General features: G+C 41.4%; 1 pseudogene and 1 gene segment (V, D, J or C); both read left to right on the top strand.

Moving 5' to 3' along the window:
- The window catches only part of LOC141937663 (T cell receptor beta constant 2-like), a 51,564-nt gene extending 50,756 nt beyond the window's left edge, over positions 1 to 808 (top strand). Inside the window, 1 exon segment of the C gene segment in view lies at positions 477 to 808. Coding sequence covers positions 477 to 503 — 27 coding nt within the window.
- An 18,604-nt stretch (positions 809 to 19,412) lies between these two features.
- LOC141939978 (T cell receptor beta constant 2-like) lies at positions 19,413 to 21,052 on the top strand (annotated as a pseudogene).
- Positions 21,053 to 26,601: the final 5,549 nt, after the last annotated feature.

The raw sequence follows: 26,601 nt of genomic DNA, 5'->3' as shown, positions 1-26,601 counted from the left end.
TTACTAGTTTCCACTTGGACATTGAGCCACTGACTGTTTGGGCATGGTCATCCAGCCAATTCCTTAACCATGTAACATTCCATCTGTCTCTCCAATTTAGCAGCAAGAATGTTGTGTGGGACCGTATCAAATGCGTTACAGAAGTCCAGGTAGATGATGTCCGTAGCTCTTCCTTTGCCCACCAATGTAGTCACCAATGTAGATGGCCACCAGATTTGTCATCTAACACACAAAGTTGTGTGTAAAGATATTAGTTCAGTATAAGTAAATAATTTGTACAGGTTAAGACACTTCCTTGGTACAAAAAAGGGAGAAAGCATGGAGATACAACATAGTCGTTTCTGTTAATGCTCTCAGGAGACAAAACACTTGGGGCACTGATAAATATGGTCTATTATTTCCTAGACTATTGTATTTGTTCCTTTTTGGGTTTGGTTTTTTTTTTAACTTATTTATTCTGTTTTGTTTTCAACTAGGCTGGTGGCAAGTTATATAGAGAATAAATGAAGAGTGCTCTTCATCACATCAGCAGGAACACATCAAATTATACTTTCTACTTTTCCATAGCAAAGGATCTATGCTTCTGTCTAAGAACTTCTGAATATTATCTCTTGGTGATTCTCTGTCTCCCTCCTGTTCTTTCCACGTTGTTGTAATCAATGGTGGGTTTTCCTTGTACTTCCATATTGTATCATATCGTATCATATAGTATCATATCTTTAAAGCTAATACCTTCTTAATGCTCAGACACTGAGAACCTAGCTCCTTGAATTACAAATAAAGTTTTAGCTTCTTTTCCTTTCAAGAAGCATGAGTTGCTGTTTATTTAATTTGGTCTTTTGTAGCAATAATGTCCTACAACACAACTTCCAGTGATGTGTAGTATTATAAGGAACTCTCATTAAAGAATATTCACTGACAATATCTTATCTGTTATGAGGACAGTAGAAGGCTCATCCAGTACTTACAGTGTGTACCAACAACTGGAGTGGGGCTGCAGGCTTCAGAGGCTTTCACATTCCAGTACCAGCAACTGGGAAAGAAAGCTTTGAGGGCCAGCTGGCAAGCAGACTGCATGTCTAAGGCCAGTTTCTGGGAGATCCATAGTGTGTAAGTGTGGGTCCCAGTGTGTGTGTGGGTGTATGAGGCAACTGGAGGACCAGGGAGTTTGGGGCCAGTTGCTGGGAACACTGAGTGTCTAAGGCCTGCTACTGGGATCCAGCGTGTGTGTTTGTGTGTGTGTGTGCACATGCACGTGTGCATGAAGGAGTGCCTGAGGGTTTGTGTTTGTGAGTGAGGGGTTCTGTACCAGGAAGTGGAGTGGGGCTGCAGGCCTCAGAGGCTCATATGTTGAAGTCTGTTAGTGCTATCTGTGTTTGCATGAGTGTTTCTGTCTGTATTGATTTGTGCGGCTGGCTGTGTGTATACATGAATTTGTACCGTGCATGTGGTTGTATGTCTATTGGAATGCACATTCAGCCTTGCTACTGGGTGGACCAAGGCAAAGGGAGCTGCAGCAGCCTTGACACTATTGGGCTATTGGATTCAGTAGCCCCAAACAAAATAGCTAGAACTTACGATTCACTTCTGGCCATCTTAGAGTATTTATGGCATTAACCAACCCATGCCTACTGCACAGCACTATTTAGATGGACAGTGGTACATTTTTTCAGCATTAGGAAAAATAGACTTTTCCATGTTTCATCCCAAACTTGTCAATAGTTTTTGTACCACAGCAGTTCAGAATCTGCAAAGATGGGTCCAATCTTAGACTAAATGCAGAAAAGAAAAATTCAGGTGAGGGGCAGAAAAGGTGTTCCTGTGGTTTTACGACCATAAATTTACTGGGTGCAGAGGAAGGAAAAAAGTAGAAGTCTTTAGTCTTTTTTGGTATTGCCTGCAATGTCATGCATGTTGCCAGTTGGGAAGTACAGACGCATCTACACACCAGCACAGCTCCCCTATTCATCTATTATGAAATGTAACCCCCACTGCTGTTACAGAAGGGCCTCACTGATGCTGTTGTCATCACAGAAGCCAAGTACTAAATCTTACATGAAGACCAAGTTGCTCTTTTGCTCATAGTACAGAAGCTAAAATATGGGTAAATGCAAGTAAATGAAGCTTAGACACTTATTTGGACAAAAAAATAATGTATATATTTCAGAATGGGAATAAAAGAGTATAACAAACATATTTTTTAACTCTTACACAAAAAGAAACACTGGCAGGACATGTGTGAACAGCATTCCATCTATTGTGTACTTCTGTTTAACACTCACACGGCTCTTCAGAATGTCCTCCTGTACCTTTGGCCACATCCACCCTGATATGTGATCGAGTGATGCTAGTGTTTTTATATTGCCAGAGGACAAACATACTGTTTTACTGCCTCCAGCACTGGATAAGGATATGAGATGATGGTATCATGTGAAAGATGCAGGAAGGCTGTGAAAATTAAAGTTTGACTACTATCAAAATGTAACCCTGGGAAGAAGACTGAAAGTAACAGACCAGAGCTATTGCTGAACAGAGTTCAAAAAACAAGGGAAGAAGTACTCATGTTCCCAAAGGTCAAGAGTCTTGTCCATTCCCATCTTGTGATATCTTCACAGTGACAATAAGGTTGTCCAGACTGGTGGATCTGGCCCAGAAGGAATTGCTTCACTCCCTAGGACATGTCAGAAACACTCCTAAGAAGGATGAACATGTGTAGAGAGCAGGTGATCTTTGACTATACCATATGTTAATTGCTTAGAATGACCTGTACATAATTTAGGTCAGTCTTTGCAGTGTTGAAGATGACCCAGCCATCCAGATTACAGAATAGCTACAGGTGGTATGAAAGTGCATATCTCCTTTCTCTCCAACAAATGGAGTCTTACAAAAGAATAAACTGAGTAAACGACTCCTTTTCTTGGAAAAGGTCAACTGTGAGCAGACCTCAGGCTGACAGCAGCTGGCATCAACAAGCCAAGGCGTCTAACAAAACCAGTGTGGAAACTAATTTCAAAGCTGCCATTTTCATGAACTCATGTATCTGTCAAAGGGCCAGAAGGGACCATTAAATTATCATCCTGATATCTTCTATATCGCACATCAAAAAATTAATATAATTAATTTTACTTTTCATTGAGATAATAAATAATGATGGAAAGACTTCAAGAAGTGAAGAAATCACCTCCTTTCTTGTTAATTTGTTGCAGCAGTTGAGAACCTTCATTCTTGAGTAGTTCTGCCTTATTTCAGTCAGGAGATATTTGAAAGAATCACAGAATCATTTAGGTTGGAAAAGACCTTCAAGATCATCAAGTCCAACTGTAAACCTAGCACTGCCAAGTCCACCACTAAGCCATGTCCCTAAGTGGCACATCTACATGTCTTTTAAATACCTCCAGGGATGGTAACTCAACCCCTTCCCTGGGCAGCCTGTTCCCATTCTTGATAACCATTTTGGTGAAGAAATCTTTCTTAATTTCCCATCTAAACCTCCCCTGTCACAACTTGAGGTCATTTCCTCTTGACCTATTGCTTGCTACTTGGGAGAAGAGACCAACTCCCACCTTGATACAACCTCCTTTCAGGTAGTTGTAGAGGGTGATGAGGTCTTCCCTCAGCCTCCTTTTCTCCAAGCTAAACAACCCCAGTTCCCTCAGCCGCTCCTCATAAGACTTGCTCTCTAGACCCTTCACCAGCTTAATTGATCTTCTTTGAACATGCTCCAGCATCTCAATGAGTCTTCAGCACCTCAATGATTTCAGCTCCCAGAAATTAGTTCATGTTATGTTCTTCCCAGCTAGATTACTGGGCTCTTGCATGGAAGAAGAAAACTCCCTTGCCTTACACTCTATTTCTTGATTTTGCATCCAAGGCTTTCACAAATCATTCCTGCTACAGATCATGCCTGAAGCTCATACTGTCATTTCTCCAGCATGCCTGCTAAGTCTTCCTGAGGGACTTCATTCCCTGCTGAAGCCCCTCATCATTCTGTATGTTTGTCTTCTGCTTCTTTCACCTGGAAACTACTACGAGAGATTGTATGAACAGGTCTAGGCATTATTAGTTATGTATATACTGCTGAGAAACACGACAAGAAGTAGCAAGGTCCAGTGGGGAAGGCAAACCAGGAACCAAGGGTGACCACAGCTCAAGCAGTGCATTCACTGATCAGGGCACAGTCCCATAGCATCTGAACACAGCAAGCAGAGTAGGGTGCAGGGTTCATCAACAGTCCCAAGCAAAGCAAGCAGTGAACCAGGTCCAGGATATATTCAGGAAGTGCAATCAGGAGCAAAAGAAGCCTGGACTGTGGCCCATAAACAGGACTGAAAAGAAGGCCTTTCACAGAATCAAAGAATAGTTGAGGTTGGATGAGACCTCTGGAGGTCATCTTGCCCACCCACCCTTCTCAAGCAGAGCCACCCAGAGCCAGTTGTCCAGGACCCAGGCAGCTTTTAATTATCTCCAAGGATGGAGACTCCACTATCCCTCTGGATAACCTGCTCCAGTTCTTAGTCACCCTCACAGTAATAAAGTGTTTCCCTGTTTTCAGAAGGAACCTCCTGTGTTTCAGCTGGTGCCTGCTGCCTCTGGCCCTGTCACTGGGTACCACTGAAAAGAGCCTGTCTCTGCCCTGTTTGTATACTTCAAGTATTTGTGCACATCGATGAGATTCCTGCAAGCCTTCTCTTCTCCAGGCTGAACAGTGCCAGGTCTCCCGGCTTCTCCTCCTATGACAGATGTTTCAGTCCCTTAATCATTTTTGTGGCCCTTTGCTGGATTCTCTCCACTATGTTCACGTCTATTTTGTACTGGGGAGCCCAGAACTGGACACAGGACTCCAAGCATGGCCTCAGCTAGAGCTAAGCAGGGGGGAAGAATCACCTCCCTCGACCTGCTGGCAACACTTCTCCTAACGCAGCTCAGGATAGCATTAGTTTTCCTTGCTACAATAGCATGCTGCTGTTGCATAGAGTCATGGTTCAGAGTCTATCCAAGATACAGGGCCAAAGACATGACTGGAATCAAGCTACAATGTGCATATGAGGGGTCCATTCAGAAGACAAGCTACCTGCAACATAGGTACAAAGTCCTTTCAGGAGGCAGGATCAGAGACAGGGCTGGATACAGGTACACCTACAACATAGATCAGGGAAGAATTGAAGGTCCAGGTCTAAGCTTAAATAGAGATCCTGGGCCCATGGCAGTCCCAGATGAGGGTAGTTGGGGACATCAATGCCTACAGGCACACTCAGGCCCTAACAGAAAGTATCACAGAGTGAAGCCTGTCTGCAAGTACCACTCAGATAGAATGAGACTTTGACTACGTCCATCCTGTTCTCATTCATTAGGTGATTCCAAGATGTGCTGAGAAACAAAGCACAGATCACTATTATTAGGGAGGCCTACCTGAGAATTCTGGACTACAGTTGTCAAAACTGTTAAAAACTTTACATCCTTGTTACATACCCAGTGAGAGGCTACAAGATGATTGTCACCCAGGTAAAAAATGCTGATTGGCTTCAGATATGGAGAAAGTCAAAGCGGTCCACCTGGTGTGGCATGACTAGCAAGGCCAATGTTGACTTATGCCAACAATCTAAGTTATAGAAATATTTCAGATGAGCTCCTCTACACAAACACATTAATGAATGTCCAATACCGTAGAAGGCTGAGCCTGAGATCCACATTAAAATCCAGGTGACCATCCTGGACTTAGGTTGGAGTGAGTGCCTTGTTCACCTGAGTCCAGAGTGCTGGCCTCAGCTGCACTGGAAGGTTTGATTGATGTGTTTGCTGTACAGTGTGTGTGTGTGTGCACATGACAGAAATCTTATCATAGGAATTGCTATCTACTCACTATACCCAGCCCACTCCCACTTAGTAAATATACTTTAGATTCTATGTCACTGAGTGGTGTTTTGTCTTCTTGTGACTACCTCACCCCTAAATCATCCTGTGACAACAACCCTCACCTCTTCCTTGTTAGTGTACCTGTGCTGTTTAGCTTCCTACTAGTATTTAGCATCTGTATGATATGTTCATACCCATGTCAGTGTCTCTAGTTTTCAGCCTATCACAGCCATCTCCCCTTTCTGTTTCTCATTAGATATAAATACAAGGTTGGCTTAGTGAGTGATAGTGGGTCACAGAAGACAAATAACACAATACAACTCTGCATACAGAGGTATAGGAGCCCTTCTATCTTTCCAGATGTCTCTGCAATACAGACATGCAACACAGACAAGACCATCTATTTTCTAAAGTTGACTGTATATAAGCAAGACTCTTGCATTTTCAAAACCTTGTCCTCAACCACTGGTGGTGGAGCTGAAGGAAGCACTGTTTTTGTATGAAGTTCAACCATTGTAGGAACACTGCTGACACAGTGATGCATTTCTTTGGGAGACCTTTATATCCCTGAGAAGGGATAAACTCCGAAGATTAACTCTGAGATCATACTCCTGAGGAGTATGCCCAGCAAGATCAGGTGGACAAAACATAGAGAATCCTCTCCTCCTGATGCCCAGAAGTCACCCACATTAAAAAGTCTTTTTGTCCTGTAACGAAATCCTGGCAGCATTCCTGTTTGTCTTCACATGGGAGGATGTCTAACCTAGACTTCATGGCAGATTGTGTGTGTAAAAATACATTTTGCTCAGTCCATCACCATTCTATATATATTTTCACCATTACAGGACAGTCTCAAGCAGGTCATCCTCCGAAGAGAAATCAGCAGGTTTGTTGTCATTAATGAGCAGCCACATGCCAGCGATATTGTTTCTCCCACATGCAGCCTTGGAAGATTCTGTCTGGTTGAGGGATGAGGAGAAATGTGTACAGTATCATCATAAGAAAAAAATAGTAATTTCAACATGTTTACAAACAGTCTTCTTGCTAGGAGAAGTGCCATGTCAGGTAAATGACTTCTAGGAAGGAGGATACAAGAAGGTCTACTATATCTACCCTCCCACTACCATATTATCCGTTTCTCAATAGCATTTACACCAGTTCTTTTTGGGAAGTGGCTTCTGTGACCTACTTGTTAGCACTATCAGCATTCTTGCAACGTCTCCTGTGAGCATCAGTTCCTGAGATTGTCTCCTAGGATGATACATCTCCTTCCTGGATTTTTCACATTGGATGTTCATATTGCTCCCTCATATTTTTGTTACAGGGATGGGTATATTTTGGGATAGTCTCTGTAGTACTGTGATACATATTCAGCAGTTTGGTCCTGGGACCCCGGGTAACAATGCTAGGTAAGGAAAAGAAGCCTACACTTTTAACAAATACATGACTCTGGAATATTTTTTTTAAGACAAAACCAAATCTTTTTCTATGAAAATTGGGCAAGAAGGAAGTCAGAGAAATAGGTGCAGGATGGGTGAGTTTCAGCAACTCAACTCTTCTTTAGCACAGCTTACTGATGGCAGAAAGGGGAAAGCTTCACTGTTTCTGCTTTTATTTACAGAAGGTGTCTGAGATTGAATTCTGAAACTAAGACTGAGAACAGGACAGAGATGGAAAGAGCTACTTTCTAGATAGGCTGGATTCACTACATACAGTACCTCTTAGAGCAATATACCATCTGTTTCAGCATATTCTTCTGCAAAAGCACAGTATTTTCTAACACAGATGAGAGCATAAAGGTCCCCTCCATTTGAGACATCATGAAAGGTAGGATATAGCATGATATCATACAGGTTTTATGTGCAGTTGAGAGTTTCTAGTGGCAGACAATTCTGGTACTTCTTCAAAATACTGTGCAAACTCACCACTGTACACCGGGTGTACAGTGACAGGGCACCCACCTGACAATGCTTGGTAAGTTTCCTTTGGAATTTTTGTTTCTTACTGTAGAATATTAATTCATTACAGAATAAAATGCTGACACAACCAGTAAAATGTGCTAAAGAGTTGATTTGGGTAATAGGGTTAAAACAATTTATTATCTTGGCAAAAGGCAGCTTAAAGTAATTGTAAAATCCATCTCTGCTGATGTAAAGGAGGACAAGAAGTCTCTGTTCTAAGAACATTTATAAATTAAATGTTTATCTGGATTCAGTGTGAGATCAGAAAAGTAGGACAAAACTATAAAGGATTTTTTCAATTTTACTGTGATCTTAAAAACATTGGAGATAAAAGAGTATTTTAGGAAAGTAACCACTACATGCCTTTATTAGTCTTACAGTCTTTGCTTGGCATTCAGACTTCATATTTTGTTAGTAGACTATCAGAAACTTTCAGTATGACCCACATAGCTATTCTAACATTTTTGCATTCCTATTTAAAATAAGTACAGCAAAATCAGGAAGGGGCAAAGCTTTAGAACTTACTCCATTATATTTGCCTGTGGGACTGATCAGAAGAGGAGCTCTCTTTCAATTCTGATATCTGTCATCTAAGCAAATCCTCACACACCTGCTAATAAAAAATAGGCTGATTTCTAGCCAGAATATATGCAGAATTCAAGGGTGGTAGAGAAGGAAACAGAACACTAGACAGATGAGAAGTGACACGCTTTCAGGAGAGGCATGGTAGCTGCTTTTTCTCTCACTGTGTTCTTACTTGAGATTAGCTTGGTGACAGCACCAGGTTCATTGTGGTAGTGAAGAAAAATTCAGTGAATAGATTAAAGGTCACCTGTCAGTTAAAGCATTTGTTTAAAGAGGGTCTGATGATAGATTTGAGGGGAACCTGGCATATCTTTTTAAATGTTGTTATCAGAAAAAATGTAATCTGAGTGCTACAGGACAGATGGGTATAATCCCATATAATGGAGTATTTTTTCCTGCTGTGTGCTTGTCAATTCTATAATCTCAAAATACTTCAGAATGAGAGAAAATATTATATTGAACAAAGCGATTTATTTGGTATTCTGATTACAACTATTACTTATGTAGTCTTATGGCTGTTTCAGACAAAAAGGAGAACTGTTTTCTGAGAGACTGTTTTTTTACAAAAATGCCTTTACGGGTCTCAAATTCACAAGGCTTGAACAAAAGGAGCACTTTTTGATATCCTCAACTAAATAATTTAATGTCCCTCAATAACTCAGTAAAGTCTTAGCATTTGCTTCCCCACTAAGGAGGGAAATTTGAGTTGATTTCTCCTTTACACAAACTAACTCAGACAACACAGAGTAACCATCTTAGTCATTTGGACTTCTATCTGCAAGATTTTAACAATTTTAGCAATAATTTTTAGCTGTGCTTACACAGAGCCACTGCAGTTTGGAGGAGGGACCAAGATGACTGTTGCAATTTAAAAAATGTTGTTTACAAAGTATATTTGAAATAAAATAAAGGAAACCCAGAAAGAAGTTTGTCTTTCTATTATTTCTTTTTATACTTATATTTTCTATTTCTGTCAAGTCATGTTTAAGTTAATCTGTGTATCAGTGAGGGAGGTGATCACTCTTACAGCTCCAATTGTTATTTTCATAAATAATTTTTGCCATATTTGCCCTGATCATTGCAAAAGACTGTCTAGGTCATTTTTGCTTTCGAAAGGTTCAAGGAAATAGACAAAGATACAGAAGAAGGGGGAAAAAAACCAAAGAGAATCACAGACAGGGTATGAGTGGGGGAGCCCCTAGAAGAAAGAAGAAGATGTTTTGATTCTTGAAGTAAAACTCAAACTGGAGTTAATTCGGAGATCAAGGCACTAACACTCTATTCAGGAACTGAAGGATAGATTAAGGGACAAATTATAGCTCTAATTATGAGGAGGAGGAGGAGGACTGATGGCAAGGCACTGCTGTCTGAAAATCCAAGCAAAGGACTAATATACTTGAGAAATAACATTTGAAACGAAAGGACAAAAGGATATAATCCGAAGTGAAGGAAGCATAAAAGGTTGGTGAGCAAGTTCTGTGCCAAGTGTGACATGGAATAGGGGACAATTATCTGTTGGCACAAGCCAGGGTCCCAGGGTCCTGAGAACAGAAAATAAACAGCTTTCTGCTCCTACCAGCTGGTGAACCCCTGTGTCAAAAATTTCCTAGATCACAGAAGACGAGGAAGGGAGAGAGAGAAGAGACGAGTTGATGAATGTTTCTTTGTCCTCAACCCTTAAGAACCTTAACACTGTTACAACAGATATGTACTGTTTTCTTACAGTTTCCCTCTCAACTTCAGACAGCAGACCTCAGTGATTACACTGAGTGATAAGTCGAGGCTGACAGCAAAACTGAGTGCCTCTGCAAATTCTCTTTCACCCTTCTTGACAAACATTTCTGTTAGCACATGCCAGAGGTACTGACCTTTCTGTGGGAACCAGCTTTTGCATGTCTGAAGCAACATCTCCCAAGAAATGTGTATAGTAGGAATTCTTTCTGGTGGCTATGACAAAACTTTACCTTGAAAAGGACATCTAGTTGTGGGTCCCTCATTGCTTGAAGCAAACAGAATATTAATCATGGGAGAGGAGAAAACAAAGTTTGTGGGTTAAGTACCTGATCACTGTATGAATTATAAGAAGGAGGTTGCATGAATAAGGGATTTGCGATCAGGTCATTCAAAATTCTGATGAACTAAGTAAGGATGAGGGCAAGTGTCAGGCTATGTGATTACAATTCAGTTTGATGGACTGAAATGGTAGGATATATGATGGCAAGTGGCCTAAAAAAACCAAAAATCATTGTCTGAGGCACTTAACAGTCAGGGTTTTGCTCAATTCCATGCCTAAAAGCACTATTTATAGGTTCATGGGAAATAGGATGCTTAACATCAAAACAGATTAAAGGAAAATATTTTTTTGTTAAGCTTGAAAGAAAGGGAAGTAAAGAGAGTGAAGAACTGTAAGGGAAGGATGTGGTCCTGGTATTTCAATGCTGTAGACATTACCTAACTGAAGTAGCATACTGCATCTCCAGGGCTAATACAGCTCTTCCAGGGGTGGAGAATCTTTCCGGAGTGTCTTTTCTGGATATGGTAGATTAGGAAATAGAAATTTTGTGCCAACAAGGATGAGAAAGAGAGAACCAGCGCCTCAGACAATTTTTATGTGAAGGTGAGCAGTAATACTCTATTTTGAAAAAGGAACATGGCTCACTGTTCTGGATAAGAAAAAAAAGTGCAGTGGAAGAGTTTGAGTCAGCAGAGTTTCACTAAGAAGGCTAAAGATGGTGTTTCAGGAAAGACAGGTCAAGAAAGAGAGAGATAGTAGGGACTGCGGAGAAGAAGGGGACAAATTAACCAATTGAATTATTGTTATTGTTTGCCCTGTGAATAGGACAGTTTGGTGTTAATTTTTCAGATTAATAAGACTGTGGAGAAAGCTAGCAAGCAAGCAAGTTTAATGGAATAAACTAAACGGAGTGAGAAGGATGAGACAAGACCAAAGAATAAGAGACCTCAAGTCAGATAAGTGTATTCTGAAAGAATATATACTACCTCTACAATGCAGAACTCCCAGAGACTCTACTCAGTGTTCGCTGAGTCTACTGCCTCTGTTCTACCAGAAACGAACTGTGTGACTGACAAAGTTTTTTTCCTTGGAAGAAAATGGCCTACAGAATGAACTAATCATTCCCTCTTATTCCTACAGTCTATCACCCAGTGCCATATCCAAATGGAATGTGTGTCCAAGAAAAAGAAAAAGGTAGAAGTAGGGCTGGGAAGTATGTACAGGTATTCAGAAGGAATTGGCAAAAGATGTGGAGGCTGGAGGGAAAGAAAGTGAGAGTGGGTCCAAATGAAAGAGACTGAATCTTACAATGTATATCATAATTCCTAAAAATTGTGAGGATACTGATGTCATACTAAAGCACCAGAAAATAAAGTGCTTTACTAACAACAGAGAAATGAGGGATTGTTTTTATGCTGTGATCCAAATCAACATTAGAAAACAATGCAGAATATTTAATAACCAAATACTACTTAGATAGACTGATATACCTTCTTTTCAGCACACTTTTGGCTACTACTCTGCAAAAAAAAGTGGTATTTGAAGGTTTAACATGGTTATCACTGGACCAGCAGCCCAGGACAGGTGTGAGTCATTTTGATATTACACTGTGAGGCTGTGCTCTGCCAATATCCAGTATTTTGGAGAAGCAACAAAAACAACAGTTCTGGACAAGTGGGAATCATGAGAAGAGTGTATTAGGCTGTGCAAGGGGTAAGATTCTGGGAGTGTGACAAGGGTAAACACAGAGGGAAGTCTTTGGATTCAGATGATGGGTTCTTTTGCCTAGATGCCTCATTATTCACGCTCTGTAAAGTTAGGGCAGACTAGAGCACAGCAGAATGGAATATAAAAAATAATTCCAGCTGTGCCTGGAACACATTGAGATGAATTTAATCTATAAGGACATTTTGTGGTAATAGCTGCATTTATCAGGCCTGTCAAAAAAATCCTGATCAATCTTGTTCTCACACGTAGAATTTCAGAGTGGTTATGGTGAAGCTTGGTCAAAATGAATGGGGGAGAAACTTGGGGATGGGTGTTCTGGAACAGACAAACTCCATTTTGCAGGAGTGACTAAACAGTTCTATGTAAGAAAAAAATATGGCAAATACCAGAGAGTTCCTTTCAGATTCTGGAATAAAAGAAAAGGGAATTTTTGATGGGGTTTAAATCAGTAGAATCTGGTGATCCTCACTGGGATTGTCTAGGAGAAGATAGAAAGAAAAGAGTCAAGCAACACAGCATGTTTAAGAACGGGTAAGCAAATGGCCATTATGGTGCCAAAGTGCATTTGTGCATGAGTGAACAAGCCTACTGTGTTCTGGCTCTGGTGAAAATTAATATATTGCTGAAGAAAACCAGTTCTCAGTTGTAGATAGTGTGATATCATCTATGCATTTCATAATTGACAGCATTTATGCTTTGAGAAGGAAGGATCCAGATACCATTTTAAGGGAAAGAGAAAAGACCTTGGTTAGACAGTGGAATAGGCTGCCCAGGGAGGTGGTGGAGTCACCACCCCTGGATGTGTTTAAGGGTCATTTAGATGAGATGTTGGGGGATATGGTGTAGGGGAGAACTTTGTAGAGTAGGGCTAATGGTTGGACTCGATGATCCCAAGGGTCTTTTCCAACCTGAATGATTCTATGATTCTATGATTCTATGACCTGCATACCCAGCTACACGAAAACTGGGAAAATGCCATTTTTCTCAAACTAGGTGCAGGCAAGCTAGTGCTGGCCCTGAACTATAACACTGGATCCAGAAAGTGAAAATTAAAAACCAAATGTTAAAATGCTCGTTTCACTGAAATGAGTGATAAAGCTTCTACTAATTTAATTAGAAGTCAAAATTCCACCCTCCATTTTCAGTTTCAGTCTGGTTTCTTATGCACTATTTAGAGTCAATAAAGTTACTTTTACCATGGCATATCTAATCTGTCTACCATGCTGTCTGGCTATTCAGATTTCAGATGTATATGCTGAGTTCCTAGCAGACAAATGGGGAAAGAGAAAGCGGAGAAGGAGATGGTCAAATGAGTCTGAGAAAGAAAATCAGGAAAAACTATACATGCTGATGTGGGAGATAATTCTGTAAAGTCATCCAAAGAGGGTCTAAGAAAAAATAAATGGGAGGAATCTGAGTTAGAGGGTTGTGGTGGTTTGACCTTGGCTAAATGCCAGGTACCCACCAAGTCGCTCTATTATTTCCCCACCCTTCCCCTTTTTTCTCAACAGGGCAAAGAGGGGAAAGAAAATAAGATAGAAAAAAAAAACCAAAACCCAACCCTTGTGGGTAAAACAAAAGCAGTTTTAATATAAGCAAAGCAAAGCAAAGGTCCGCACGTGGAAGCAAAAAAAGAAAACAGATTTATTCTCTACTTCCCATCAACAGGTGACGTCAGGCCTTCTCAGGAAGCAGGGCTCCAATACGCATAGTGGTTGCCTCAGAGGACCAAGGGTGACCGCACCCCCTTCCTCCTTTTTCCGAGCTTTATACTTGAGCAGACGTCATATGGTATGGAATATCCCTTTGGTCAGTTCGGGTCAGCTGTCCTGGTTGTGTCCCCTCCCAAGATCTTGCCCACTCCATCCCACTGCAGGGGATAATGTCAGAAAGAGCCTTGGTGCTGTGTAAGCACCACTCAGCAGTAACCACAACACCAGTGTGCTATCAACACCCTGCCAGCTCCCAACATAAAACACAGCACCATGAGGGCTGCTATAGGGGAAAACCAATTCTGGCTCAGCCAGACCCAGTACAGTCTCCACCCCTTATTCCATACCATTTACGTCATGCCCAGATCCCACATAACACTCATTTATCCATTCCGTAAGCTTTCTTTCACTCCTCCAGATGTTCAGTGACTTGGGTCCCATCTGTCAAGATGGATGTTCAGGACAGGAGCAGTATGTTTGACTGTTGGACTCCAGCACCGGCTAGGTTTGGGTCATCACTGCAAGTGTCTGGTTCACTCTTCGTCATTCCTACTTCCTCCATCACTTCCTGCAACATACAACTCATCCCACAGATTATTTTCCCCCCAAGGTTAAATGTCCTTGAGGCACACACTGAGTAGCCCCATCCTCCCGCGTTACCCACCAAGTACATCCAGGTCCCTGAGCAAAAACAATCCCACGAGTGGGCTTACCTTTTCTCAAGGGAGGAGCAATCCACACTGCCTTCCCCAGCCATTTCCCTGTGTGTACTACAGGGACCTTATCTCCTCCCACAGTATGAAGGGGTTTTGTTTGGGCAGGACCAGGACGGTTAACAGATCCTCTGGTGTTAATTAGCTGAGTGGCTTCTGCTAAATTTATATCCCAGTGCTTCCATCCCCCATTGTCCAATGCTCTCAACATAGTCTTCAACAGTCCATTGTATCTCTCAATCTTTCCAGGCACTTGTGGGTAATAAGGGATGTGATACACCCACTCAATGCCGTGTTTCTTTGCCCAGGAGTTTATAAGATTATTTCGAAAATGGGTCCCATTGTCTGATTCAATTCTTTCAGGAGTACCATGTCGCCATAAAATTTGCCTTTCAAGACCTAAGATGGTATTTCGGGCAGTGGCATGATTTACAAGGTACGTTTCAAGCCAACCAGTAGTTGCTTCCACCATGGTGAGTATGTAGCGCTTGTCTTGGCGTGTTTCTGGCAGTGGTCCAATACAGTCAATTTGCTAGGCCTCACCCTATCAAAAACTCAGCCATTGCCCTCTGTTCCTCTGTTACTTGTGTGGCTCGCTTGATTGCAGCACATGTTTCACATTCATGAGTGGCCTGTGAGATGGCCTCCACGGTCAGGTCCACCCCTCGATCACGAGCCCATCTATATGTTGCATCTCTCCCAAGATGCCCTGATGTTTCATGGGCCCATCAAGCTACAAATAGCTCACCCTTGTGCTCCCAGTCCAGGTCCAGTCGAGCTACTTCAATTTTGGCAGCCTTGTCTACTTGCTCATTGTTTTGATGTTCTTCGGTGGCACGGCTTTTAGGCACGTGGGCATCTACATGACGTACCTTTAGAGCCACGTTTTCCACTCAGGCAGCGATGTCCTGCCCCAATGCAGCAACCCAGATGGGTTTACCTCTGCACTACCAATTGGTCTTCTTCCACTCCTGTAGCCACCCCCACAGGGTGTTAGCCACCATCCAGGAGCCAGTGTAGAGATACAGTACTGGCCACTTTTTTCGTTCAGCAATCTTTAGGGCTAGTTGGATCGCTTTTACTTCTGCAAACTGACTTGACTTGCCCTCTCCTTCAGTGGCCTCAATGACTTGTGTTGTGGGACTCCACACAGCAGCTTTCCACTTCTGATGGTTTCCTACCACACGACAGGATCCATCAGTAAACAGAGCATAACGCCTTTCATCTTCTGGTAACTTGTTATATGGAGGTGCCTCTTGGGCACAAGCCACCTCCTCAGGCTATGCTCCAAAATCTCCACCTTCTGGCCAGTCCGTGATCTCTTCCAGGATCCCTGCATGGTTGGGTTTTCCCAGTTGAGCTCATTGTGTGATTAATGCTACCCATTTACTCCAGGTAGCACTGGTCGCATGGTGCATAGAAGGGATGTTTCCTTTGAACATCCAATGTAATACAGGCAATCGCGGTGTCAAGAGGAGCTGTGCTTCCATACCAACAACTTCTGAAGCAGCTCGAATCCCTTCGTATGCTGCTAGTATCTCCTTTTCAGTCAGAGTGTAGTGGGCTTCTGATCCTCGATATCCCCAGCTCCAAAATCCTAATGGTCGACCTCGAGTTTCACCTGGTATCTCCTGCCAGAGGCTCCATGTGAGGCCATGCTCCCCAGTTGATGTGTAAAGTACATTTTGCACAGCTGGTCCTGTCTGAACAGGCCCAAGAGCTACCGCCCGAGCTATCTCCTGTTTGATGTGCTCAAAGGCTTGTTGTTGCTCAAGACCCCACTCAAAATTGTTCTTCTTTCAGGTTACTTGATAGAGAGGGCTCACAAGCTGACTGTAACCTGGAATATGCATTCTCCAAAATCCCATAAGTCCTAAGAAAGCTTGTGTTTCCTTCTTGTTGGTCTGTGGAGACAGTTGCTATCTTGTTGACAAATTCCATAGGCACATGACGGCGTCCATCTTGCCATTTTGTTCCCAAGAACTGAATCTCTTGTGCTGGTCCCTTGACCTTGCTTTTCTTTATGGCAAACCCAGCTCTCAGAAGAATCTCAATTACTCTTTGTCCTTTCTTGAACACTTCTTCTGCCTTGTTGCCCCACACAATGATGTCATCGATGTATTGTAGATGTTCAGGGGCATCACCCTTTTCCAGTGCAGTTTGAATTAGTCCATGACAAATAGTGGGGCTGTGCTTCCACCCCTGGGACAGTTGATTCCAGGTATACTGGACACCCCTCCACGTGAAAGCAAACTGTGGCCTGCACTCTTCTGCCAAAGGAATTGAAAAGAATGCATTGGCAATGTCGATTGTGGTGTACCACTTGACTGCCTTTGACTCCAGTTCATATTGGAGCTCTAACATATCTGATACAGCAGCACTCAGTGGTGGCGTCACTTCATTCAGGCCACGATAGTCTACTGTTAACCTCCACCCTCTGTCAGACTTTCACACCAGCCATATTGGGCTATTAAAAGGCGAATGTGTCTTACTGATGACACCTTGGCTCTCCAGTTGACGAATCAGTTCTTGGATGGGAGCCAGAGAGTCTCGGTTTGTGCGATAGTGCCGTCAGTGCACGGTCCTCGTAGCAAATGACACCTGTTGTTCTTCAACTCGCAACAGTCCTACAGCAAAAAGGATCTTCTGAGAGGTCAGGCAGATTAGACAACTGTTTGACCTTCTCTGTGTTCACACTGGCCACACCAAAAGCCCATCAGTATCCTTTTGGGTCTTTGAAGTACCCCCTCTTGAGGTAGTCAATGTCCAAGATACAAGGGGTTTTTGGGCCAGTTACAATGGGATGTTTTTCCCACTTATCCCCGGTCAAGCTAATCTCAGCCTCCAGTACTAACAGTTCTTGACATCCCCCTGTCACTCCTGAGATCCAGATAGGTTCTGCCCCAGTGTAACTTGATGGCATTAATGTACACTGTGCCCCGGTGTCGATTAAAGCCTGGTACTTCTGTGGATTTGATGTGTCAGGCCATCGAATCCACACTGTCCAATACACATGATCATCCCTTTTGCCTCCTGGCTGGAGGCAGGGGCCCTCTATTCCTGTTCTTGGTCAGAGTATTCACTGTCTGACCCTTGCCGTGCCAGGCCAGAGATTCCTTCATCAGGGCCCAGGGAGGTGATCTCAGTCTTCCTGTATCTGGGAGATCGCTGATTACTTTCTTGTGGTTTTACACCAGCTACATTAACACCGTTCTTGAATGTCTTCTTCTTGGCAGTGGTCTTTCCTCGCAATTCATGTACACGAGCTTCCAACTTAAAGGTGGATTGACCATCCCACTTCCTCATGTCCTCCCCCTGGTCACGCAGGAAGAACCAAAGTTCACCACGTGTCATGCGCCTGGGGTTCCCTTTCCCTCTGACTAGGGCGGAAGAGAACTGATTTCTTGGGGTGCTCCTGACATCCAGGGCGCTCACCCGTAGAGATGAGGAGGTACCAAGACTCTCTTCAAAGTTCTGAAGCCAGGAAGAGACTGCCTCCACAGTTGGTGTACATCTTAGTCCTTCTCCTGCATCCATTTCTGGGTAGTACATCGCAGCCAAGCTTATTCATGCAACCTCTTTCTTATAATTCATACACCATGAGGGCTGCTATAGGGGAAAACCCATTCCGGCTCAGCCAGACCCAGTTCAAGGGTATATGACAGAACATTTCTGTAGAAGGGGAAATATTCATACATAATGCACACACAGAACCACAAAACTCAAGCATTCATATTTTCAGACACAGACAAACAGACTTTTGGCAAGAAGGATTATTGTCTAGCATTTAACCCTGTTTTTTTCTGATCTCAATTCTTTTCTATGTTGCCATGAATTTATGGAAGGAAAAAAAAAAGAGGTCGTTTTAATAGAAATGATGGACCTGACAAGTGCCGTGACACTGGCATGAGAAACACAGTTGAAGTACCATTTGTTTCTTTTCATAGTCTAATAAACTAGTACTTGTATCCTTTTTGGCACCAAGAAAAGACACCAAGGATCTAGTGCACTTATTCTTCCTCAAGCAGAGTGAAATGGTATTAGCAGTGCAGAATCAATCCTTCACAATTTCAATCCTTGTTTTGCTCAACAGGTGTGTAGGGTGTAGGATTTACTACTCTATTATGTTTTTGTGCTGTGGATATGAGCAACATTTTGTGACAGGAACTAAGTTGACCGACTTAGAAAAGAAAACATGGCCTACTATTTCTTTGCTAAATAACAAAACACATTCATTCCTGGTTCTTTCGAGAAACGGTGTAGGTTAAAGATTTTGTAGGTAATATATTTGGGGGCAGTCAGCTTGTTTGTTTGTTTATGTTTATTTTTAAAACTGTAGGAGTGAGGTGAAATAAACCAAGAAATTTCAGAAAAATCCTGACTCAGGACCTGAGGAGATGGTCATACACAGAAAGATATGAAAATAATAGAGGATGAATGCAGAGGATCAGTTTTCCCCTGTTCATTGTATAGCTTAACACAACAACCCAGAGAACTAAATTCTTTTTTTCAATTAGTACCTTAGCTTTAGTAAGCTCAGCTATTTGGTCAGTATTCAGGGAAAAAGTTTTGTACTTGTTCTGCACCTTTATATTTTAAATCCTGGAACCACGTTCTGTTCAGTAACCTATTGATTTTGATTTAAATGGCATATATAGCACGGTATATTTAGTACATACTGTGTTGGAAAGACAATTAAAATTTAATGTAAATATAATTTTCTTTTAGATTGAAGATCATGATCCTGCATGCTCAGTACTATAGGTCATATTGTATCTTGAATTCAGCATCCAGTCTCCAACACAAATATTTCTACAAAACCCCACATGATCTAATATTTAGATGTATGAGGGTGAAGGCCATATTGCTTTTTGTTTCAGCAAAGAACAATGAAATCATACCTCCAGCTGTGGCCATCTTTTCCCCATCAAAGCAAGAGAAGAGCTAGGCCATGCTGGTATGTCTTGCCTCTGATTTCCACCCTGATCACCTGAAACTGTTCTGGAAGGTGAATGGTGCTAAAAGGACAGAAGGGGCACAGACAGATGAATTTTCCACACAGAATGAAAGTACCTACTCATTGACCAGCCAACTGAGGATCTCAGCCCAGGAATGGTTCAACCCTTTGAATTGTTTTGAGTGTGTTGCCAATTTTTTAAGAATGGAACACTGGAATCAATACACAAATTCATCTACAGTGATGCTGGTGAGTAAAATATATGTGGGTGTGGGGTCATCCTCTGAGGCTCCTATATCTAGAGTAAGCAATCATTACTGAAATGTTTCTTGCCAGTCTACTACACTTAACTCAGACCTGTTATTCCCCAGGAAATTGAGACTAAGCAGAGGAATCCAATCCTGTTCTTCTCCAAACTTGATTCAAGCCATGTAATTCTCATTCCCACACCCACATTATATGAGTGATTGTACAAACAGAGCACTTTAAAAGTGGTGCTGATACATATCTGGGCTCAAATAATATCCCTTATTTCTTTTCTTCTGTTTTTTGATTGCAGTATCTTCAAAGGTAAGTTAAACCATTGATGTTTTCCCCTATTGACAATGAGTTTGTTTATCTATATGTACACCTGTGTATGCAAAGAGAGATGTGTCTTGTGCATATGTCTCAATGTGTCCTGTGTTTGCTTTTGCTGGCAGGCACAGCTATTCAGGCGTGGGTGCAGGATTGTACATGTGTGGACACATGTGTTCATGTTCCTGTTGAATACATATGCATGTATGTGAACATCCAAATTCTGTCTATTGTCAGTAAATCTTCCATGAGACTGGCTGCTAGAACTCAACATTTTAGCATAAAAATACCACTTAGAGCGGCAGACCTACCTGTAGCATAAAGTTGTATGTTGATATTCTAGCAAGCAGTTAGAACACTTTGCTAAGTCACTGACCCCACATTCTGCAGTATGTTATCTCCTTAAATATACTGCAGAATTAGTATAAATTATATTTCCATAAGAAAGACTCCAAATCCAGTTTCATCTAATGCCCCCAAACTCTCATCCTTCAGACCAATTCCTAATCAGTCATCCCAATGTGAATGTAAAAAGTCTAATACAATTACTAGTTAACATGATATTTCAGCTAAGGGCAGCCAAGTTATAACTTGTGCAAATAAGCACTGAACAAGTTCTCCTAATCACCAGAATGAAAAAAAGAAGTCCTTATCTAGTAAAGTTTTCTGAAGAAATGTTTTTTTCTCTGTTGTTTTTTATTTACTGCTTTCTCCCTTACTTCTCAGAAAGCTATCAGAGAAGCGCTACAGCTGGGAAGTTTGTGTACATCATGCTCATTTTCCAGAGTGTTTTGTATGGGATGTTTGTGATGGGGCTGATGCTTAGGACCAAGGAGAGGAACAGAGTTCTACTCTGTACACATTTGTCCTAACTCATTCTAACTGTACAAGAGACCACTTCGGACAAAATGGTGTCTTGAAGTTGATATTTATATAAATCCACTTCTCTGAAATTATATTGTGTCTCTCATCATTTTCAAAAGAACAAGCCAGTGAGAACAAAGGGGAGGGTTTTAGACAAAAAGAAGGAAAGAACGCCAGGGAGATATTACACAAGACAATGAATGAAGTATTACCAAAATGTGTGGTCTTTTCAAAGAAGAGAGTAAAAAAAGAAAGTTATGAAGAATAAGAAAATAAGAAAAATAAGAAAGACCAAGAAAAGCAAAGGACGAAAGTAAAAAGGATGCAACTCAGAAGGGAAGAGAATCTAATCTGGGGGAGAGGAGGAAAGGGAACCAGAGTGCGATTCTTTAAAGCTGTGTTTGTGGGCACCATTTCTGTGCAGCATAAACTGTAAAACCAGGGGATTAGTAATCCTGGAGAGTGTTTCTGGAGATCTTTCAGACTTTGCATCTCATTAAGCTATTACCTTATGGCACAAGTTAAACAATTGGTAATTCAGAGGTAGCTCACTCAGGAATAAATGGAGAAGAGAGTCATACATTTTATGTATAGATGTATCCTAAATAGAGGTAGGAATAATGCAGGCCAAGATAGAGGAGTGCTTGTGGAACTTTGGAAGCAGATCTAGGAATGCAATAGCAAGGCAGGAGTAGAAATTGTAGAGTGGAGACCCTGAAGGGAGCTTCTGTCTAGCATAGCCAGGGCCTTCAACAAAGGGGAAAATATCTCTGAAAGCCTCAGCACAAAACGGTACCTTAGAATCAGAACAGATGACGTGTCAAAATGTGCTTGATAATATCTCTTTAAGGGAACAGCAGTTGAATTTTAGCAAAACAGGATGTGGTTTGACATTTACTCAAAAAAACATTTTGATAATGCATCAGACTCTCTTACCACAACACCACCCCAGCCTCTCAGGATGAGGCACAGGGTGCAGCAACCTTTTCACCATATTACAGCTGGACAGAAATAGTGACACATACAGACCTTATGAAACCTGGTGGGGTTTTTGTCTCATGTTATCACACAATCTTCTTGTTACTGAAGTCTGCAGATGGGTTTTGCATGTGTAGCTGCTGTTTCTGATGTTCAACACACAAAATAACGAAAGGCCTGTGGGTGTTTGGGGAGTTGCTGACCTGCTTTTACAAATTAAAAAAAAAAAAAACAAACCCAAAACCATGCTTTTTCTTGGTATCTCAAAACAGCAAAGCAAGATGATAAACATCATATACTTGTAGAAAAAATTTGATTGGAGGGGACTTCTGGAGGTCTCTCCGTCCGAATTGCTGTTCAAAACAGGGCTAACTCCAAAGTTAGATCATGTTGCTCAGAACTTTGTTCAGGTGATTTCTGAATGTCTTCAAGGACAGAGATTTGACAAGCTTTCTGAGAAATCTGGTCCAGTGCTGAATGACCCTCAAGAGGAAATATTTTTTCATTACGCCTAATCAGAGTTTATCTTGCTGCAGCTTTTTTTTCACTGGCTTTCCACTGTACCCCTCTAAGACTCCAATTCTCTTTAGGCAGTTGGAGTCATGGAGCCATCCTTTAGCCTTCTCCTCTCCAAGACGAGCAAAACCAATTCCCTCAGCCTCTGCTCTTATGCTTCTGCTCCTGTCCCCTGATCATCTTCATGTCCCTCTGCTGGACTCTCTAAAATTTGCTGATATCTCTGTTGTACTGGGGCTGGGGCAGGGTAGGGGTGTGTATGGACAGTAGAGATAGTATTCAAATATAGCCACAAAAGTGCTTCAGCATGCTAACTGCATTTTTGCTAATGCAACCAAAAATGTAATTAGTCTTCATTGCTGAAAGGGCTTGCTGCTTATTCATGTTGAATTGCTTTTCTGCAAGTTGACTGATATTTAAAGGACTGAGATAAATGTTCTTTCACCTTTTCCCCAGGGGATGTGCCTGTAATCAAATAACTCCTTTCCCAAGGAGAAAATGCTGTGCAATAATCATGAATTAAAAATTTCCCTTCGAGATCAGTATGCTTATCCTGCATATGTGGTAATAGAGATATTCTTTTGCCCTACAGCATTTACAGTGTAATTTGACATAATTCAAATTGGAATAAGAATAATCTCAGAATTTGGATGCTGTGCCTAATTATGGAATGTTCCTATTCTACATCCTTTCTTTAAACCTTTCCAAAACCCTCTGACTGGAAACACATTATTATTCTTCTTTATTTCAGAACTAGAAAATTATGCAGGTGACTTTCACACATCACAAGGACTTTGGTTAGTGCTTTCTTGCTTTAGGACAATTTAGGACAATTTGTTATACTATCATCATGGAATGCTTACACCAAAATGGTATATCATGCTATGACTAACCCCACTGCATCAGCGACACTATCTGTAATAATAGTGGTGCTGGAAAGACATAGTTAGGTCTTTTTGTGTGAGACACAAGACTCTTCATACCAAGCCTGAAATATTCCATCAGGGAGAGATTATATAGTAAATAACATTGCATTCACATCCCGTTTGTTCATCCTTCTACATTTTTATCTTCAAAATATGGATGCTCTCTGAGGCAGTGTTCATATTAAGGCTTAGATTAAAGTCAGAGAGAACTATGAGACTCTGAATGAGGTACATTATAAAGTTGCCTGGGAGAAAAAAAACAACCTCAGAACTAATCCATAGAGAGAAGGAATAAACCATATAGACTGTGTTGCTGCTCAGTAAGCTGTGAGACAGGTATGAGGCATAAAGATATAGATGTGACACACATAGTGGCATGTGCTTCATCATGTGGCCAGAAGTAAACTGGATAGTCAGAACAATTTCTGAATAAACAGAAATCTACATGTTATTTTTCTTGAATGTGAATTCATTCTAAGTTGCACACTATTTTTTAGTATTTCTGTTTCCTCTTTAAATCCTCCATACACATGTAATTTTTCACTACAGTGTCTATCCACTTGCAGACTATGGTAATGGCTGTTCTTTTGTAATTTTTAATCCAATCTGTGGCATATGAGTTCTGTTTAGCTTCTATTCTCATATCATTTTTTGTTCAGGCCCTTCTCATTACTGTTGACAATCTTAGTTTTACAGATTTCTTGTGATTAGGGTAACCTTTCCAAGCACAGTGAAAAGCATTGTGGCTTTCACTGCTTGATAATATTCAGAGAGGAATGAGAGTGTACATACAAGTCACTATCTCTAGAGTATTTCAGACTTAGACATATGTATATTTGAAGTAACTGTTCTGTGTCAGGCAAGAAAATGGCTTAGGGGGTAATAATTTGTGGCTGTGTAGATTGCAGTTTCTATTTCCTTTATTTTATGTCTGCATTTGGTTAACAATCTTTATTGATTGTTCTGGTGAGATAGAGAATAAATGGCTGATCAGAAAAGAGGAGTTCAGTAATTAACCTGCACTTCAAAGACCTATTTTGCCTCTCTTGTTCCAACTCCTTGGCAACATCTGGTTTGTGAATAGGCTAGTGGCCAACATACCCTTTTCCTGTGCTGAGGGAGGCTCCCTTCTGAGGGAAGGTGCTGCAAAGAAGTTTATGTAAAGAAAGCAAGTGACTTTGAAGTGCTGTGTCCAAACTGCTGGCACAGAAATAGACAGCTGAATGGTTCATCTTCACTGATAAAATATTCAAATAGAAGTCTGAAAGGTTTAACCGGTTAGCTTTGTATCCAGTGTGAATGTCACCCTCTTGTTGCTGATTTGCACCAACGGAATAATAGACCAATTGCATCCCCTTTCCTGGCTGCTGCAGATACCAACACATATAATTGTGATTATCATTTTGGCTGCACGTCAGAGTAGCTTTCTCATCTTCTTTCAGCACAAGACCTGAGGTTTGGGTGATTTCAGCTCCTATAAGTCAAAGCAAAACAAAACCACAGTAAAACAAGTAAACTACATTCTCCCAGCAGCAGAGCAGGTTTCATAGCTCTACTGATTCCTTACTTGCTCCAGAGAAGTACATGGCCATGCACCAAGCTGTCCACATCCTCATTTCTGCCTCAGTAGTCAGTGAGCATGCCCCTATAAGGGGCTGCTTTACAGGTCTGTTTCACATGTTTCTCTTAAACCAATAGCAGAGATCTCTGTAACAGATAAATCTATGCTGAGAACCAAGCTCCTCCTTGCAGTTCTCTATTTTTGCATTGGCAGAACTGCACAGAAAGGGGACTGGAACTACTGCACCAGAGACACATATGTCTGTCATTAAAGTGGACTGGAGGCAGAGGAGTGGTGTACAGCAATATAATAGGTAAAATACTCAAGGAGAATATCTAGATTCAAATCTCATGTTGCCATTGTTTCAAGCCAGGATCTGAATCCAGACAAACCAACCCTCTAGTGTACTGTGTTGTAGGGTATTGAAAATTGATTAATGACAAATATTTTTCTACTCTATAAAAAATACAAATTTATAGACTAGACTTTTCACATGGGACAGATTCTATGTCTGATCAATAAATATTTAAGTATTTAATAAAAAGTGAAAAAATTTCAAGAAGAAAATCTAACCCACAACATCCTGTTACACACCAGTGGTTAACAAGGTCAAAGCAAGCAAAGGGAGGAATAAAACCTTGTCTGCTAATTTCAAGCTGAGTATTTTACTTCTAGGACTACTAAGTGTGAGCAGTTGGAGGGAGAGACTTCATCACTGTCGGGGTCACCATTTGTTGGGGTCACCATTTGCCGGGGTCCTTACATCTCCATGCGGGAACAGGAACAACACAACACCAATATGATGATCAGATCGTTTGTTTATTTCCCAATCCTGGTTACATTTATATTCCACTAAGTTTCGTACACGCGCTCATCTATCTTCTAATAGGCTACAGGTTATCTGCATGCGCTCTTCGTGCGTCTCTACAAGCATTTGCATTGGTTAATTGCAATTAGTACATAAAGCCCAAAACTTGCCAAAAACTCCCTTATCTCATACCCTGTTTTGCTCAGACTTGTGTGCTTTTGCTGACCACAGATATTTCTCACTTATCTGCTATCTTGTGTGTTTTTGCCAGCCTTATTTTGCTGGCCTTGTCTTCGTCCTTGCATTCTTCTGCCTGCACTAACTTCCCTCTAGCGCGGCCCAGACTCGTACATCTCCCCCCCCCTTTTTTTTTTTTTATTAGCTCAACCAAACTTTGCAGCATCCACTGCAAACATTGGAACAAGCAAGGAAGAATCAACATCAAAAGCAGCAATACTATCAATACCATCAATGCTCCTTTGACCAATGTTTGTAACCAACCTCACAGTCCGAGACCAACGAGCCAATGTGAAAAAGGACCGTGTCCCTCTGTAATATGCTTCATGTTATCTTGCATTTTCGCTAATCGTTGGTGCTAATTCGCTAATTTCGCTAATTCGCTCTGCGAATGGTCAGACAAATTAAAGCAACACATTCCTTCAAAATCTTCACATCTATGCCCATGTGCCAATAATAAAAATCTACAGCAGCACAATTTTGCAAAGTAGCATGCCTAACACTATCAACATCAGCAAGCAGCGCACTCAGCATTTGCGAAGTTAGATTAAATGGCTTTTCACTCCAACATGCTAATCTACGTATATATTTTTGCATTTATGGCAGCCATTC

The sequence above is a fragment of the Strix uralensis genome, chromosome 2 (assembly GCF_047716275.1).
Source record: "Strix uralensis isolate ZFMK-TIS-50842 chromosome 2, bStrUra1, whole genome shotgun sequence".
Lineage (NCBI taxonomy): Eukaryota > Metazoa > Chordata > Aves > Strigiformes > Strigidae > Strix > Strix uralensis.
The sequence above is the reverse complement of the archived record's forward strand: the minus strand, read 5'-3'. Positions and strand labels throughout refer to the sequence as shown.